Source organism: Naegleria gruberi (assembly GCF_000004985.1).
Source record: "Naegleria gruberi genomic scaffold NAEGRscaffold_48, whole genome shotgun sequence".
NCBI classification, from domain to species: Eukaryota; Heterolobosea; class Eutetramitea; order Acrasida; family Naegleriidae; genus Naegleria; species Naegleria gruberi.
Genome location: NW_003163279.1, coordinates 255,388 through 273,555, shown reverse-complemented (window position 1 = coordinate 273,555; position 18,168 = coordinate 255,388). Strand labels below are relative to the sequence as shown.

The window sequence follows — 18,168 nt, the reverse complement described above, 5'->3', positions numbered from 1 at the left end:
TCATATTTTTTCATCAAATAAATAATTTTCATTCCGATAGAGTTTCATGAAGCAAGATTTTCGAATTCATGAACAAGACATGATACTTCAACAATCATCATAATAAACTTACTCGAATCATACATTGGTGTATTGGATGAATTTTCATTCAACACCAAAATAAAAAAAATGTTGTAAAACCTCATGTAAACGCGCAACGTTCTCATCATGGTCGTCAATATTCAAATTCTATCGCTCGAGTATTCGATGTGTACTCCACAGGCGTTATTTGATGATAGGAAGTGTTGGTTTTTTGCAAATAGACAAATAGATTTAGTGCCAATTATGCACGTGTATGGCACAGTGCAGGAAACAAAACAAAAGGCTTGTCTTCATGTTCATCAATTGTATCCGTACTTTATGTTGTCGTTTCCTCATGAATTATTTTCATCAAATTCTAATCAAAATAATAGTAATATTAATAGTAGTAATAATGATGATAGTGATGATTTAACAAGCATTTATCAAAATATGGACATGAAAAAAGTTAATCAATTCATTTCAGTTTTGGGAGCAAGTATTGAAGATACCTTTCATCAATCTCTTTTTGGACACACTCTCAATCAATACGAAAGGACATTGAAGAATAATCCACAACAACAGCCTTCATTTCACATTCACCCGAGACAATTTGTTCATGATATTGTACTAGTTTCTGGAAAACCATTTTATGGTTATTGGTTCAATCACAAGTTATTTCTAAAGGTTTATGTGTACAATCCGAGTCATGTTGGAAAGATGGCAGCCATGTTTGGGAATGGAACTGTGATGGGTCATCGTTTTTCAGTCTACGAAGCACATATCCCATTCCCTCTTCAATTTATGATGGACTATAATTTGTATGGTATGGGTGATTTGAGTGTGGAAAAGTTGTACTTTCGTTTACCATTCAATTCGTTTCGGGATGATATGGCTGCTGACAAAATTTCAAGTCAGAATGCCATTCAATACGGTACCATTCTTCCAGATAATGTCAAACGATTGTCTAAATGTGAAATTGAAATGGACGCCTTTTCGAGGGATGTAATGAATAGAAAAGATATTGTGGATTTGCAACTTTCGTTAGAGGATGAAAAGGAAGAGTCTTTTGGAAAGGAAAGAAAATTGATTCGATCTCTTAATGTTATTTGGGAAGAAGAAAGGAGAAGAAGGCGATCTTTGGAGAAGGCTTCTCAACCATTCATTCCATGTTCACCCTTTGAGAGGCAAGAAAAAAGACCACAAAATGAATTGGAAGGATACATGTATGACAATTTGATGAAAATAGTTGAAAATATGAATAGAGATGATAACTATGATGCAAAACATCAGGTTGAGCAAGAAAATGAATCTCTAATTCTGACAAGTCAACTACCAAAAGCTTTCAGTCAAAAATCGGCAACTCCACAGCAACAAGACTCAAATCTCAAAAAATCACAACAAGAGCTGAATGATTTCCTTTCAAAATTTCCAACAGCCTTTCAGACCTATGAAGAAATTAAAGAAATTTATCTAGCCTCTCGAGACAACTCATACTTTGGGCAAGGTAATGCACTTTTTAATATTCAACTAACACAGGGAGATTTAGAGTTGGAAAATGTATTGAATTGGATGAGAGACAAGGATTTTGAATTGAAGGAGGATGAATATAATAATTTGGGAGATTACCAAGAGGATGAAGAAGATAATGAAGAGGAGGAGAGTGAAGATTCCCTGATTCAAGACGAGCAAGAAATGCTCAACTCAATGAAGGAAGTTTTCTCTGGTAACGAACAAATATTCCACGTCGATGAAGAGGAAGAACAAGTTTCAGATGAAGAGTGGAATGTATCATCTGATAGTGAGGGTGAGGATGTTGTTGAATTTATTCCTCAGTTTGATGGTACGCATCCTGAAACTAAATCAAGAAAGCAAAACAAGCGTATCACCATTGAATCTGTAAATATTGGAGATTTTGTCTATATGAGAGCTCCTAAAAACTCTAAACCTTATATTGCATGTATTCTTGATAAGAATAACGAAAAAAAGACAATACAAGTCAGGTGGTTCTACAGACCAGAAGAAACTAAAACTGGAGCTCGAGATTGGACAGGAGTAAGTGAAATTTTCCTAATTTCACAATCTGATACCAATCCCTTCGAAACTGTTGTTGGGAAATGCAAAGTTTTGGTGGTAGACGATTACTTTAGGAATATGCCACCAAATGTGCAAATGCCAAGCTCCCTGTATGACCAGACAAGTCTTCCCGAGGAGTTCACTGACCACAATGAGGATACCTTCTTTTGCAGATTTGAATATTCAGTAAGGAAAGATGAATACAAACCTCTGTCATCAGAATCAAAACAAATTTTGCAAAACTATGAAAGGAAAGTTCTACTGCCAGCAAAGAAACGAAAAATATCCTTCGCAGACGAAGAGCAGCCAAGTGAAACAGAAGTCACACCTCAATCTACCAATGATAATTTCTTTTTTGACAATTTCTTTAGTCAAGCAAAGCATCTGCCCCAAGATAAACCTTCTGAAGATATTACAGTCTCAACACTCATGATGGAACAAGCTTTGGAAAGCTTTGATCCAGATAGGTTTAATTTTGCAGCAAACTCGAGTTCCTCTTCATCGATTCAACCTACTCCTCCAATAATACAAGAGGAGCCTACTGAGACTAGCCCTCCTTTGGCATCTAATATTGCTAAACAAGTTAATTCTCCCTTCCAATCACCAATTATCATACCTACCATTGCAGAAGAGGAACAACCTGAAGTACAACAAGAGGAAGAAGAGTTCTTGGAAAAGGTTTTCAATGTGGAACTAACACCTCCAATGATTGACATTTCACCACCTTCGGAAAAGTTCGAACCATCAGCAATTACAACAATCTCCAACGAAACATCTCCAATTGTTGTAACTTTAAATGAAACAGATTCTTCTTCGGTGGTAAGAAGCGGAAACCTAATTTTGGACTTTAAGGAACCACCCTCTATTGAAGCATTGGAGAATGAACTGCATGAGTCAGCTATTGCTTATAAAGGATTGATAAGGCAAATGGAAAATTATCCATTTTTTAGTTCACATGACGATTATTTGGAAAGCAAAAGAAGTAGTCTAATTAGATTTTCTTCGATATTTGGAAAGAAAAAATTGAACGAAGAAATGCCCAAGAGCAAAGATTATAAGGAATTACCGTTTCTAAATTTCAAATCAAAACTAAATCCTATTGAAAGACCTGTTCACAAAAAGTTTGGAAAGCTTATTCTAGATTTTGCTCCCAAACCACCTTCATTATCGATGGTTTATGAAGAGTTATCTCAAGAGAAAAAGCCAGTAATAGCCGATATCGAAGAAATACACAGACCACTATCTCCACAGTATGACGAACCAATATTGGATGTTGCTTCCTCACTCACAGCTAGGAAATTACTCTCCCTGAATAACACACCTAATACTCTCAGGAATAGAGCTCCAGAATATCAATCCCTCTTGTCAGAATTATCTGTTATGAGTGAGAGAAAAAAGATTGCTTTCGACGAGGCAGCAATACCTAGAGATAATAAGAAAAAGAAAGATTTGGTGTCCAAGCAAAACCTATCAGTCATGTGTATTGAATGTCACGTTTTAACGAGAGCAACGTTTCTACCTAATCCACTCTATGACTCAGTTCAAACAATAGTAATCACTTACCAGAATTGTGCGAATATTGCTGAGAGTTTGGAGCATTGGCTACTTGTCAATAGAGAAATGGAAGCAGATGATGCTGCTCAGAGACCTCTTGCTTTCCCAACACATTTTGATAGAGTTATAGAATTTAAAAATGAAAAAGACCTGTATGAAGGATTTATTGATGTACTTTGTAAGGTCGACCCAGATATTTTATTGGGTTATGAAATTCAAACTGAAGGATTGGGTTATCTCATAGAAAGAGGATTTCTCGTGATGGGAAGAAATGTTTGCTTTGAAATTTCTAGAGTTGCCAATTTTCAAAGTGATAAACCAAAAGTTGATAAGAAAAAGGCCACCAACACCTCCAATAACTTCCAAAGAGAAAAGGCCTTAAAGAAGGCACAGGAATACGCAAGAAACAAACAGTCTGGAGTGATGATTAAAGGAAGAGTCGTTATGAATGTATGGAGAATTATGAATGGAGAGCTTAAACTGGACATGTATACCCTTCACAATGTGGTTTTTAATGTTTTGGGAAGGAGAATTCCATTCTATTCACATCAAACTCTCACCGATCTTTCACACTCATGCTCACACGAAAAAGATAGTTTTGAGTACAGGGTTATTCTTCAATATTATCTGATTAAAACGAGTGTGACCCTCGAGGTACTAAACCATTTGGATATTTTGAATAGAACGGGAGAGTTGGGAAAGGTTTATGGAATTGAGTTCTTTTCTGTTATAAGTAGAGGAAGTCAGTACAGAGTGGAGAGCATGATGTTGAGATTGGCCAGATTGAGGAATTATGTTGCTCTTTCCCCAACAAGAAAACAAGTTATGGAACAAGCAGCCATTGAATGCTTGCCACTGGTTATGGAGCCCCAAAGCAAACTCTACACCAATCCAATGATTGTCTTGGACTTTCAATCACTTTATCCATCCATTATAATTGCCTATAATTTGTGCTACAGTACATGTCTTGGAAAGTTGGCATTTGTGGATAGGAAGAAAACAAAGCTAGGAACTCTGGAAAACTATGAACCTAATAACGAGTTGAGGAAGTTACTCCAGGATAGAACAGGATCGGATTCAATAGAAGAGGACATTTTCATAACGCCTAATCAATGCCTATTTGTCAAGCCAAACGTAAGACAAGGTGTTCTACCAAGAATGTGCTCTGAAATTTTGAATACTAGAATTATGGTTAAACAAGCTATGAAGGAAACTAGCAAGGATGATAAAGAAACTCAAAGAATTTTAAATGCAAGACAGCTTGGTTTGAAACTGATTGCCAACGTTACCTATGGTTATACCAGTGCAAATTTTTCTGGTAGAATGCCACTCTCTGATCTTGCAGATGCTATTGTGCAACTGGCTAGAGCTACTCTCGAGAATGCCATTGATATTGTAAATGAAAAATTTCCAGGCAAGTGTAGAATTGCTTACGGAGATACTGACTCTTTATTTGTGGAATGTATAAATTCAACTCGAGAGGAAGCATTCAAACTTGGAAAGGAAATTGTCAAGCACGTTACCAATGCAAATCCAAGACCAATTACTTTACAAATGGAAAGAGTATTCCATCCGTCATATTTGGTGAGTAAGAAGAGATATGTAGGGATGGCATATGAGAGCCCAGCACAAACTAAAGGAACACTCTTTTGTAAAGGCATAGAGGCTGTCAGAAGAGATAATTGTTTAATGGTAAGATCTTTAATGGAAAAGAGTTTGGAAATATTATTCGAATCATTGGACTTTTCCAGAGTGAAAGCATATTTATCAAGGCAATTCTATAGAATAATTTCAGAAAAGTGCTCGTTGCAAGATTTCATATTCTGGAAAAAGGTCAAATTGGGTTATTACAAGTCGGAGAGACATCTTCCACCATCTGCAAGAATTGCAGTCAGAGAAATGCAACGTGATCCAAGAGCAGAGCCAAGATTTAATGAAAGAGTTCCCTATGTAGTTGTTTTTAGTTCACTGAATCCAGCTAAAGCCAAACTCTCAGACATGGTCATTCACCCCAAATATTTCATCGAGGACAGAATGAATCAAGTTCAAAATTACAAACAAAAATACCGAATTCATTACAATTATTATATTACAAGACAGTTACTTCCCTCAATAGACAGATTATTTTCGCTTAGTTTTGTAAATTGTAATATTTGGTACACTAATTTACCAAAGAAGGATATTTACTTGTTGGCTGATTGGAGAAAGCAAGTATTTAGAAAGTCTAAAAACTTTATTGAACAATACTTCCAACCTTTGAGTAGGCCTTGCTCAAGTTGTGGAAAGATTATTGACAGCTCAAAGAAGGATGTTACCGTAGATTTATTATGTTCTGATTGCAATAGTTATCCTCTTATTTTATTATTAAGAAGGAGAGCAACAGAGAAGCGTTTAAACGAGCTAAAAGAACTCTGTAGATATTGTAATCATAGTCTGGATATGACAAATGGTTTACTGCCAAACTCTAGCTTTTCCATGGAGCAAAAATGCCTATCTCTCGAATGTCCTATTCTCTACTCTAAAATGCAGTCATTCAACAATTTGCAATCGTTAATGGAAATAAAACAGGAATTAATCTAGTTTTTCACAACTCCAACATTTGAAAAGTTCAAAAATACTTGCTCTAATGTTGTGTTACTGACAGAATAATCTTCAATTCCATACTCATCCAAATGTGAATTAATTTCTCCAAAGATTTCATAGATTGGTATGGAGTTAGACACTTCGAAAGTTTGAGTTCTTCCAACTTGATTCAATAAGCGAACATTCTCTTCTCCAAAAGTATTTCTCACAAAGTCGTTTGTTCTTTCCACATTGTCTTCATCATAGTTGGTAATAACGACCTTGTAGAATTTTCCATACTTGTCTTTGAGAGCATTCTTTGTTCCAATTGTTGCCATCTTACCTTCAACAATAATACCAATTCTATTACATAAATGTTCTGTTTCCTCCATAGAGTGAGAAGTTAGAATGATAGAGTGACTTTCTTGCATTTGTTTGATAATTGACCAAATAACTCTTCTGGTAGCAACATCCAGAGATGATGTAGGCTCGTCGAGAAGAATCAAATTAGCAGAACCAATGAATGCCAAAGCAACTGATAATTTACGTTTCATACCTCCTGATAATTCCTTTACAGTTTTGTTGGCATCTTCTGGAGCAAATTTGTAAGTATTCAAGCATTGGGTTACATTTGCAAAGGAATAGGTTCCACGAATTAAATGATAGGTCTTTAAATGTTCCCACACTGTTAAATTCTCATACAATCTATTATTTTGAGGACAGACACCCAAACTATGTTCTGCAGAGAAATTCTCAAAAACGCTTGTACCATTAATTGATATTTTTCCTCTACTAATTCCAGACAATCCACAAATACATTTCAATAGGGTTGTTTTTGAGCTACCATTCTTACCAAGCAAGCCAAAAATTTCTCCTTTCCTTACCCCTAAATTGACCGATTTAAGAGCGCAATAGTCACCATACCATTTGAAAACGTTTTCCACAAGGAGAGAATATCCTCCCAATGATTCCTCTTCACTCTCACCAAAGATTTCGTCTGCATTAGAGTATTTTTCAATCATTTCTTGGAGTTCAACTTCACTAACTGGTAATTCGTTAGTGTCCATTTGTACCTTTCTTCTAATAAAGGAAGGAATAATTCTGTTAATCCAAGAATTTGGCTTTCTCTTCAAATATTCAAAGTATTCAAGAGATAGCATTACAAAAACATTCAAAAGACTCGAAATGATAATAACAATCAATAATACAGACATCTCAGATCCATGATTTCTAAATAAAATAATGTCAAGGAATGAAATTGGTGTTCCATTATAAGCAGCAAGTCCTAAAATTGAAAGTCCGTAAAAAAGATTCCAACCAGGAATGACAAAGCACAAGAAAATCTTGAGTGCCATACTAGTCTCGTATCCAAATAAAAATTTGAATACAAGGAAAGTAAATACTACTGTCAGTGATACAATAAAACCAGACCATTCTTAAATTATTATCGTAAATAAATTAATGTTAATAAAACTCACTTTGAGAATCTTCAACCTTCTTGAAAAAGTAACTGAACATGTAAGCAAAGGTCAAGAAATAAATTGAATAAAATAAATAGAGAGAAAGATAAGCAAATGGTGAATTATCTGTGAATGCCTTCGCTTGTGCTATGAATGTACCTCCAATTATTTGTATGAGAGAAATAATTAACAGTAGGGTGGAATCAAAAACAATATGTGAGAACCAGTACATTTTCTTTGATACAGAGCTGAGTAAGAGTTGAACCTTGGTTTCCTTTTCCTCCTCAGCAACAATATTTGAAACTATTTGAGGAAGAATAAATACCATTGGAATAACCAAATAATAAATAGTATTTTCCAAAAATAACAATGATATTGGATCTCCAAACGCAATCGATTGGATACCAATTGATGGGAAAATAGATTCCAATCTTGTTTCGTTATACTGCTTTGGAGCACTGGCTATATCCAAAATAGTTTGTTGAACCAATTGAGAAAGAGTTGGCAAAGTGGCCATATCTGAATTCTTATACATGACAGTAACATTAAAATCCATAGAATCAAAATCCAATTGATGGAAAATATATCCTCCAAAATAATAGTCAGTTTCAGATGAACTCTTCATTGCCTCTTCCATTTCCATCATACTTGAAAAAGTTCTAAAATCCACATAAAAAGACATGAAATTAGTCAACCTTCTCTCAATGGTTTGCATTAATTTTTTACCATTCTTATCCTTCAACAATTGGCCATTCGCAACCATAGCCATGCAAAATGTTTTTTCCTTCTCAGTTGGTATTGTCGAAAAATCACTCATTAAAGCAGCCTTACTTGGTTTACCCATCTGACCCAACAAGAAAACAGGCGAATTATCAGCCATCCATTTGTAATACTCTTCCGTTCCAGCCTCATACGGATTCATTGAATTCTTAAATAATTGTCTATACGATATATGACTCAATATAATTAATACAATAAATAGCAAGGGAAACATGATCATCATGATTGAATTTTTCCAATCGCGTTTCAAGAGCATGAGTTTTCTGTACAATAATCCGAGCACGGGTTGAATTAGAGTTTGAGAAATTCCCTTCTTTCTATTGTTATAGTTATAATTTACTTCGTTTTGTATTCTTGTTCTTCTTGTTGTTTGTAGAGTTTCATCTTCATCTTCATCATCACGAGGAAGATTTTCCATCAATTCTAAATCATCCTCCTCCGAATTATCGAAATTAAATCGTTCGTGTTGAGACATTTTTTTTCTAAAAGGAATCCAAATCGATTCCACTTTATTACAAATTTTTAAATAATATTTAAAATAGTTAAATATTATTAATAGTATTACAATGGAATATTGAAAGAGAATTACATGCCAGGGAGAACAAAACCTTGCTTTGGAACACCTCCTTCACTAGCTGGATCATCCTCTCCGAAAATGTTTCTATAAATACTCAAAAATTCATCGAATGAAAAGACATTGTCATCACCTGCCTTTTGCATGTGCATTTCCACCAAACGATTGAACAAAACCTTTGACATTTTTCCATTTTCATTGTAAACAGATTCCAATAATTTAGCCATTTCACTTCTGTCAATTGTTCCTGACTTGTCCAAATCAAATTTATCAAAAGTTTGCTTGGCTTTGATTCTTTCTTGTTCACTGAGTGGTTTCTTTTGTAAGAGTTTGGATTCCAATCCAGAACCTGATGGTGAATTAGTGTGAGGTTCAGCATAATTCTTCTTGACATTGTATTGAACTTTCATGGAAATTGGCAATTCAGGTGAAAAGTACAAGGTTGTGTACAATTTGACAAATTCATTGAAATCAATAACTTGATTCTTATCCTTGTCGTTCTTTTGGAATTGCACATCAACGTACTATCCAATTATTAATTGTCCCATATTTAAAATTCATCAACAACATTGTTATTTTTTAGATTCATTTGCATTTTCACACACATGGTCACAACAATAAAAAAAAGTACAATACGATGAATTATGTTATCAGTATTGTCCAATATCATCAATCCGATTCAACACAACGGATAACAGAAATCAAATATTGTTTTTGATCATCATAAAAATTTAAATTCACACCAGTAATATAAAAGCAGTTTACACATATTGTGGTCAACAACAATGGATGATAGAGCGAATAAAACAAACCTTTTCCAACATTTTCTGTGAGAGATTGGTTTTCAAGGTGGTTTCCAAAAGATCCTTGAGTTCTTGTTTGTCGATGGTTTTGGAATTGTCCTTGTCGAACTTTTTGAAGGCAGATTCAATTTCTTGGAGTTGTTGTGGTGTGAGTTGAGACATTTTTTTAATAATTATGATGAGAATAATCAAATTGTCAGTGTACTATCAACGTCATAATGACACTTGACTTGTTTACAATTGTGAATCTTGCCTTTTGTTCACATTGTCACTGCATTTGAGAACTTGGTTGTTAACTTATTCTTGCACTATTAACGTGTGGTTTCAAGGAATTAACACTTTATTCTGTTGTTGAAATCATGAGGATACTATGCTTGAATTATTGATATGGAATGAATAATCCAATTTCATAATCAAAACGATAATCAAAACCTAGTTGATGATACATTTTCAATCCTTTTGGAGAGGCTTGGAGAATGAGTGGTTTATCCTTTGATTTTTCCTTACACAGCTCAATAATTGCTGTCATGACGAAAGAGGCATATCCCTTTCCTCTACTTCTTGGCCGAGTACAAACATTATTAACATAGTGCGTTTTCTCTCCATAGAAAACTTGACCTGTTGACACAATGCTTCCATCCGATTCCATTACAAATACCCAATCATAATTGGCATCATGAAGTGGATATTGACCACTCATGACAATTTCTGAACTCATTGGTCCAGCACTCATTGATGCAAATCCATCTTGGACACAGTCAATTATCTTTGCCATTTCCTCCTTAGTTTCTACTGTCTTTACAACAAAATCTGCATTTCCAAAATAGACTTTTCCAAAATTCAACAAATTAAAAGGTTGTGTAACACTCTTATAATTCAATTCTCTTGTCATCTTGTCCAATTTATCATTTAAATATTGAGTGTTATCTTTATGCAAATGATAAATCAATGCATAGTAAAGATACGAGAAGGAAATATTCAACTTTTCATGAAGGTATGCATATCTAGTGAGTTTGGTGCCATCTTCATTGACCAATCCAAGTTGTTTCATCTCCTCCAAATTACTCTCCAATTTTCCGTCCACCAATTTTAAAGATTTACATCTAGTATCGGGAAGGAACAATAACAGAAAGGCCAAATCAGCTTGTTTTCTTATTGATTCCATGAGTTGAAGTGGATGTTCCTCTCCTCTCGTAGCATAATATTGTGCAGGATCGTCCACTTGTTTATATTCAGGCTTGATGCAAATCATTGATTCTTTTCCATCGGAAGAAGTTTCAACACTAGTAAGGTTCCTATGAGCCTCACCCATTATTTTAATCATTTCAAAACATGAATCAATAATGAGGGAGGTTTCTTCTTGTGAGTATTCCGAAATCATTTCTAAATTATTAAATCCTACCAATTAATTGATTATTTAAATATAGAATACTATTTTGCAATATTTAAGAGTGTGTGTTCTATTTTTTTTATGAAGAGTTTCATTCTCTAAATATATTTGTTTTCAATTTGTGCGAAAAGAAGAGGTAGCAACTATTAATGCTACCGCGGATTTTCAACTTCAAATCATCATCAACAACACAATTTTACAATTTACGTGCGGCTTTTTCCGTGCTCTAATTTTTTTCAATTATTTATTAAAATTTTAATTCTTTTTCAAATATGATGAAGATAGATGAAAGGAAATGCTAATGAGCAATTGGAAAACAACAATTTACAAAAAATGATCCCATCAACTCCTTCCTCTGCTCTTCCCAACATCATCTCATCATGTATCTCCTCCGATAGTCTGATCTCGCTGGAAGATTCAACTAATATCAACAATAATACAACAACAACAACAATAACTTCTCCACAAAACTCATCAAACGACTCTTCACTTCAAATCATTAAGAATATGGGCATTGAATACATCTTCTTGGCAGAGTTTGATATCGATAAAGGATCCATTGTTAAAGTACAATATCCATCACCCTATCCATACGCTACAGAATATTCCATTGCTAATCTAATGCTTCCGGATGGATCTCATAATTGTATTGAAGATACAACCGTTTTCTTCTTGAGAGGAAATAATGAAATTAATAATAATCACCATAACGAAAATAATACATCAGCATCATCGTTAAATAATAGTAATAGTGGAAATAATAATTCTAGTATATTGAGTAATGGTAGTAATGATGGTGGTGAGGAAGCTAAATCATCACCAAGAAATAGTCAGGAAGTGGTAGAGAAGGTTGATTTGAATACAAGTTTAGAATCAACAATTTTGTCGTCGGATCAAGTGATTACTGAACAATCAAAGAAGGAAGAAATTTTCTACTATGTATTAAATGTACAAAAACAAAAGAAATATGAAGGTGAGTATCACTGTGTGATTGATTAGGAATAACAATTACAAAATGTTATTTATTTCAATTATTATTATTTATGTGGAAATTGATGAAAGGTTTGAGAAGAGCTGCTCGTGTCAAGAGTCTTGCTATTGTATCAAAGCATCCATATTGTTTTTCACTTAGAGATTTATTGAGTAAAGCATTGGATCACATCTTTGATGCCTATGATCATACTGCATACAGCAAGGAAAGGAAAAAGGATGAAAATGAAAGTTTACCATCTTCACTATCAGAAAATAATTTACAACAGACGGATCTTATTGATGGTCTTGTTCAAACACTTGTTGAACACATATTCGAAACTTGTAATAGTATTGACTTGTCATCAATGAAATTATACACTGCCCAAGAAAAATTATTTTGGAGATATACCATTGCCAAGAAGAAGCACACTACACATAATTTAATGATCAGATATCAGTATGGAAATAAGGTTGAACAATTTCCAACTTCAATACCAATCTGTCTCTCAGATAATGAGATACAATATCAACTCAACGGTATTACACAAACCAGCTTGTGTAGATTGGTGACTAATTTCAAGGAAAATACCATGCTTATTTTCAATGCAATTCTCTATCAGAAGAGAATTGTTTTCTTCAGTGGTCAACAATTGGCTGGACAAGTTGTAAACACCCTCTTGTCCTCATTGGTAATGTTCCCATTCTTACATGATTTGTTAAAGAAGAGAACATTCCCATATGCTAGTTTTTCAAATTTGGAATTTTTGGATGTGGAAGGTTACATTGTTGGTGTTTGTAATCCAATGTTTGCCCAGAGAGAGGAATATTATGATCTCTTGGTCGATATTGACAAGATGGAAGTTAAGGTCAGCCAAACCATCAATGAAGTGAGAAAGGAAGTTAAAAAGCAGGAAAAGAAGGAAAAGAAGGAATTGAGAAAGAGAAGAGGTTCCAAAGTTAACAGCATGGATGTGAAAAATATTTCCAATCAACAGGACAAGTCCTTGTTTGGATCCATGCTGATGGATACTATGGACATTATCGATACCATTGGCGTTTCAGTTGGTGTGAACAAACCAAAAACATTTGATGATATTTGTTTCCTCACCAACGATGACTTGCAATTTATCAAGGAAATTATTGAACTTATTCAATTCAGAACACCAAAATCAAACAATTTTGAAATGTTGGAAGATTTGATTCGTTCTAAATTCTATTCCTACTCCAAGTCTATCATTGATTTGGCATTTGATCAAGAAAAACAAATTCTCTATCAACAACAATTATATCATGGCTCTGTTCCAAGCAATCAAGAAGCTGTAACTGATAACATCAAGAAGGCCCTTGCATGGAGATCTACACTATCCTTCAAGGAGAATAAGAGAATCTATCGTTCAGGAAGAAGACAAGTTCACATCTCTACTGAAACACTCAACATTGAGAGTGCCATCCAAAAATTGAGAAAGAAAACCTTACCAGAGGAGGAATTAATATCCATATTCCAAACCTTTATCAAACATGTGAATACAAGAGAAGAAATTCTGGAATTCTTGACCTTCCTTCCTGAAAATGAAGGAGGCATCGAACCTATTGCCATTTGTACATTGCACTCATCTGAAATGATGAGACTTTTGAGTGTTTCCTTTTTGAAAAAGATTGAAACCATTGAGGAAGGTAGATTATTAGTTCAAAATATGAACATGTTCCTTTTATTAGGTTATGATAGAGGAACCAAACTCTATAATTGATAACTATTCTCATATATCTATCAGATTTTGTAAAAAACCCTATTAATTAAATTATTACAATAGTACATGACTTTCAAAATATCCCAAACAAGTTAACTAGTTATTGAACTGTGCAGTTTTTAGTTTCGTTTTGTTTGGAATTGTCTTGATTGTCGTCTTGTGGAGCAGATTTCAATAACTTTTCATAATCATTCAATGCAGTCACGAAACCAGGATTTGGACAAATAACCTTCCTTCTAGATCTAATGTACAGCAAACTTTCGTCAACTTCCATTCGAAAGTAGTTCATCAAAAAAGCAGCAACCATCGAAGAAGATCTTGAAATTCCAGAATAGCAATGAACCAACACGCAACCTTTCTCTTTCAAACAGTTTCGAATAAACTCCACAATGGATGGAAAATGCTTTCCAATATCGCAACCAACTTCGTCCTGAATTGGAATTTGCAAAGTTGTCAAATGAGCTAGATTGGGAAGTTTCAATTCCTTGGTAACATTTAGAATGTGAGTGATGTGTTTGTTCTTGTTGAGATGAGAAATTAAAGCAGCATCTGAATCGCCCAAATATAGAAAGGGTTTAGTTTCGGCTGTTTCAATTTCCTCTTGATTAATTATTCGAATTTCTTTCTTTCTTTTATCGGAATAAACTAGAATGACTTGTGCTGGATCGGTCGATAATTCCTCTTCTGCTTGTTTACTCATTTTTTTCTGATAAAAATTACAAATATCAAAAGACTCTCACACACTAGTTCAGTAAACCCATTTCAATATTAAATGTTTATTTTCACACGACAACAATTTAAAATATAAAAATACAAGTAATGTAACATTCCATGATCATTTCAGTTAGCTTCAATTTCATACAAAAGAAGATATATCTATCAATTAAGAATTTGTTTTTCCAATCTTCTCTTTCCACATCCATGATATTCCTTCTTCTGCACTGTATTATTTTTCAGAATTGGTTTGAATTTACTCAAATTATCAGTTGTTGGGCAGTACCCAATCATTCTACATGAAGAAATTGGAGAGAGTTCAGATTCCACCATTTTGATGAAACTTGGTAAATATTGTTCGACAGTGTAGACACATAATCCTTGATAGGTTTCTGGGACTGTTGAGCAAACTTCATCTAATTTGTATGCTAATTGATTCAGAGATTCGTTTTGTGCAATAAAAAGTTCTACATTTGGATCAAGGTTACAATGAAAATTACAATTTTTTGGTCAACTTACCAACTTCATAGACCAGTAATTGACAAATATTACAAACAATTGTCTGATTTTGTTCTCTAACACGAGTAAGAGCATATTCAATACCACGTTTTTGTCTTTGACAGATGGCAAGTGGTTCTTGATGTGCAATCAAGATTTCACTAATCACGTGTGGGACAAATGACAGCGCCATGTCATGACACATATTCATCATGGTTACATTCTTACTGAATGAAGAAAGTGAGCAGAATTTGATCAAATCTTGTTCGGTTTCGTCCATTGATTTCTTTTCCTTGACTAGTTTCTAATAAATTCAAGTTTCGTATAAGCGAATTAGTGGGAAAGGAAAAAGTACTTACTTGTTGAGCAATACCAACGACCATACCACACATGATCTGGGAAATGGTATCGTCCTTTGGAATTACGGATAAAGTAGACGAAACTTTTTCAATCTTTAACGAAACTTTACTTTCGGCTTGTTTCGTTAAACATGTCATGATGCAAACCATCAATATAACAATGAACAATACTGGTTTTTGCACTGTTCTCATCATTTCGTCCTTTTTTCAAATAATTGATTTTATTCGAAAGTGGCGGTTTAGTTGTTTTTTTTGAAGATATTTTATTTTGTGAAGAATCTGTGATGGAAGATTTCCAAAGTAAAAATCTCGAAATGTTACATGTAAGCCTTGACATTTGTTAAAATGATTACAATATTTAAATAGTCCATTACAAAAATTCCTTTATCCGTTTCCAAAAAGAATCTGTGTGGAAGAAAATTCATAATTAATCAATTGAAAAAGTTAACAAGATTCCCGTGTAGTCCAATGGCTAGGATACCTGGCTTTCACCCAGGAGGTCCGGGTTCAATTCCCGGCATGGGAGAATCCTTTTTATATCATATTCTCTTTTCATATAAATAGCTGAGAAATGTGAATTTTTTATTCTAAACTATTTACTTCTCTGCTGCTACTTCTCATCATCATCCATTCCTCATTCTCTTCCCAAAATCCAAACTGATCTGATAATTACAATCAATTTTCCATTCAATCAAAATAACACCATAAATAAACAAAAATTCCATCAAGTCAACCAAACACAAATAATTTAAAAAAAAATGGCACCACCACTCACTGATACCTCTTCATCAAATTATCAAGATTTACCAATCATCATCAATGGAGCAGGTCTTGTTGGCTGTATGGCAGCTTTGTATATGGCACAACATCACGGACAAAAAGTTGTCTTGATTGACAAGAGACAGGATTATAGAAGCCATAAATATGAAGGACGTTCTATTAATTTGGCTATTAGTCATCGTGCTTTTAAAGCCTTGGGAGGAATTGATCAAGAATTTGTTAAACATTTCAAGGACGAAAGTGTTGGATTGAAAATGAAAGGTCGTGGCATTCACATGAAGGATTTGAAGAGTGATTCTCTTGAGGATCAATTTGGAAAGACCTCACGAGTTGGATTTCAACCGTATGGCATTTCTCCTGATGAATACATTGTGAGTGTTGGCAGACATCACTTGAATTGTTTTTTATTGGAAGAATTGGAGAAGAAATTTGCAAATGTTTTACAGGTGGAATTTGAGGCCACTCCAACAAGGATTGAATATGCTAAAATGGACAATGAGAGTGTCTCTATTTTGCATTTTAAGAATAAGGAGGGAGAATTGAAGAGTGTTACTGGTAAATTTATCATTGGAGCTGATGGATTGAATTCATTCGTTCGTCAACAAATGCAAAATAATCCAAATTGTCGTTTTTCAAGTTCTCAGACCTATATTTCACATGCTTATAAGGAATTGTCAATTAGACCAAATGCACAAACTGGTGATTATGTGATGCGTTCAGATTGTTTGCATATTTGGCCACGTGGTGATTTCATGTTGATTGCCTTACCAAATCCAACTAGAGATTTCACAGTTACTCTCTTTATGAGACAATACAAGAAGAGAGATTATGGTGAGGATGAATCTATTGCCAGTAGCAATCAACCTTCATTCGAAAGTGTTGAATTGGGAGATTGTAAGAGTTATGATGAATTGACTCCTGAAATGAAGGAAACCAATGTTCGTAAATTCTTTAGTGAACAATTCCCAGATGCCTATGAAATGGTCAAATCTTATATTATGGAAGATTGGAATGGAAATCCAACGAGTTCATTGAGTTATGTTCAATGTAATCCACATCATTATGATAACAAACTAATCTTGTTAGGTGATTCTTGTAAGTTATTTTACAATATATTTTCATGTTAATTTAATAATATTCGATTCTATTCGATTCGATTCATTGTCAATATTAACAGCTCATGCAATTATTCCATTCTATGGACAAGGAGTAAATTGTGGATTTGAAGATTGTCACGTCTTTTCAAATATTATCAAGGAGGAACAAAGTAAGAGAGGATTGAAGCCAACTGCATTCAATTCAGAGCTCATTCAAGCTGTTTTTGAAAATTACAGTTTGACAAGAAAACCTTCAGCTGATGCCATTCTCAACTTGTCATTGCACAATTTCATTGTAATGAGATCAAAGACTGCTGATCCATTATTCTTATTGGAACAAGCTGTTATGCGTTTCCTCCACAAGAACTTCCCACAAGTAAATGCATTCAAGCCATTGTACAATATGGTTGCCTTCACTCCACAAAAGACCTATGCTGATGCTTGGAATACGCATGTGAATAGAGAGAATTTCATTGCCAAGATTAAGCAATATGCTGTTCAAACTCTTGCTGCTTGTGCCATTTCAGCAATTTCTATTGGAATCTATTCCAAGTGTCGTTCGCAACCACCAGCATCAGTTGCAGTTTCAACAACTACTCCTGGAACCACTCCATCCATCACTGAACAAACCATTCAATTGAGTTATAGTTTATATGATGCTAGTAAGGGTATTGCCAAATCCATTGGTGGATATTTTGGTTATTAAGTTAGAATTGGATTTATAAATAAACAATATAAGATTTA

At 34.2% G+C, this 18,168-nt stretch overlaps 8 protein-coding genes and 1 non-coding gene across 9 annotated transcripts; 4 read left to right on the top strand and 5 right to left on the bottom strand.

The window, feature by feature from the left end:
- Positions 1–324: 324 nt before the first annotated feature.
- NAEGRDRAFT_81016 (ATREV3; DNA binding protein-like protein) lies at positions 325–6,275 on the top strand (the record flags this gene model as incomplete). The annotated part of the gene is made up of 1 exon (XM_002673236.1): positions 325–6,275. The coding sequence occupies one exon, from the start codon at positions 325–327 to the stop codon at positions 6,265–6,267; it is 5,943 nt and encodes a 1,980-aa protein (XP_002673282.1). The 3' UTR covers positions 6,268–6,275.
- Positions 6,276–6,475: 200 nt separating this feature from the next.
- NAEGRDRAFT_71736 (uncharacterized protein) lies at positions 6,476–8,964 on the bottom strand (the record flags this gene model as incomplete). Its single annotated transcript, XM_002673163.1, has 3 exons — positions 6,476–6,592; positions 6,705–7,684; positions 7,728–8,964. The coding sequence occupies 3 exons, from the start codon at positions 8,962–8,964 to the stop codon at positions 6,476–6,478; spliced, it is 2,334 nt and encodes a 777-aa protein (XP_002673209.1).
- Positions 8,965–9,074: 110 nt separating this feature from the next.
- NAEGRDRAFT_51775 (uncharacterized protein) lies at positions 9,075–10,028 on the bottom strand (the record flags this gene model as incomplete). The annotated part of the gene is made up of 2 exons (XM_002673162.1): positions 9,075–9,587; positions 9,876–10,028. The coding sequence occupies 2 exons, from the start codon at positions 10,026–10,028 to the stop codon at positions 9,075–9,077; spliced, it is 666 nt and encodes a 221-aa protein (XP_002673208.1).
- A 217-nt stretch (positions 10,029–10,245) lies between these two features.
- NAEGRDRAFT_71734 (acetyltransferase) lies at positions 10,246–11,178 on the bottom strand (the record flags this gene model as incomplete). Its single annotated transcript, XM_002673161.1, has 1 exon — positions 10,246–11,178. The coding sequence occupies one exon, from the start codon at positions 11,176–11,178 to the stop codon at positions 10,246–10,248; it is 933 nt and encodes a 310-aa protein (XP_002673207.1).
- Positions 11,179–11,589: 411 nt separating this feature from the next.
- Positions 11,590–13,976, top strand: NAEGRDRAFT_71733 (uncharacterized protein; the record flags this gene model as incomplete). Its single annotated transcript, XM_002673235.1, has 2 exons — positions 11,590–12,229; positions 12,319–13,976. The coding sequence occupies 2 exons, from the start codon at positions 11,590–11,592 to the stop codon at positions 13,974–13,976; spliced, it is 2,298 nt and encodes a 765-aa protein (XP_002673281.1).
- Positions 13,977–14,076: 100 nt separating this feature from the next.
- On the bottom strand, positions 14,077–14,676 carry NAEGRDRAFT_71732 (uncharacterized protein; the record flags this gene model as incomplete). Its single annotated transcript, XM_002673160.1, has 1 exon — positions 14,077–14,676. The coding sequence occupies one exon, from the start codon at positions 14,674–14,676 to the stop codon at positions 14,077–14,079; it is 600 nt and encodes a 199-aa protein (XP_002673206.1).
- Positions 14,677–14,855: 179 nt separating this feature from the next.
- NAEGRDRAFT_71731 (uncharacterized protein) lies at positions 14,856–15,742 on the bottom strand (the record flags this gene model as incomplete). Its single annotated transcript, XM_002673159.1, has 3 exons — positions 14,856–15,157; positions 15,210–15,492; positions 15,548–15,742. 3 exons carry the CDS (start codon positions 15,740–15,742, stop codon positions 14,856–14,858), a joined length of 780 nt encoding a protein of 259 aa, XP_002673205.1.
- Positions 15,743–16,001: 259 nt separating this feature from the next.
- Positions 16,002–16,073, top strand: NAEGRDRAFT_t531. Its single transcript has one exon. It is a non-coding gene; the product is annotated as a tRNA-Glu (tRNA).
- A 232-nt stretch (positions 16,074–16,305) lies between these two features.
- NAEGRDRAFT_59052 (kynurenine 3-monooxygenase-like protein) lies at positions 16,306–18,164 on the top strand (the record flags this gene model as incomplete). The annotated part of the gene is made up of 2 exons (XM_002673234.1): positions 16,306–17,158; positions 17,505–18,164. 2 exons carry the CDS (start codon positions 16,306–16,308, stop codon positions 18,128–18,130), a joined length of 1,479 nt encoding a protein of 492 aa, XP_002673280.1. The 3' UTR covers positions 18,131–18,164.
- Positions 18,165–18,168: the final 4 nt, after the last annotated feature.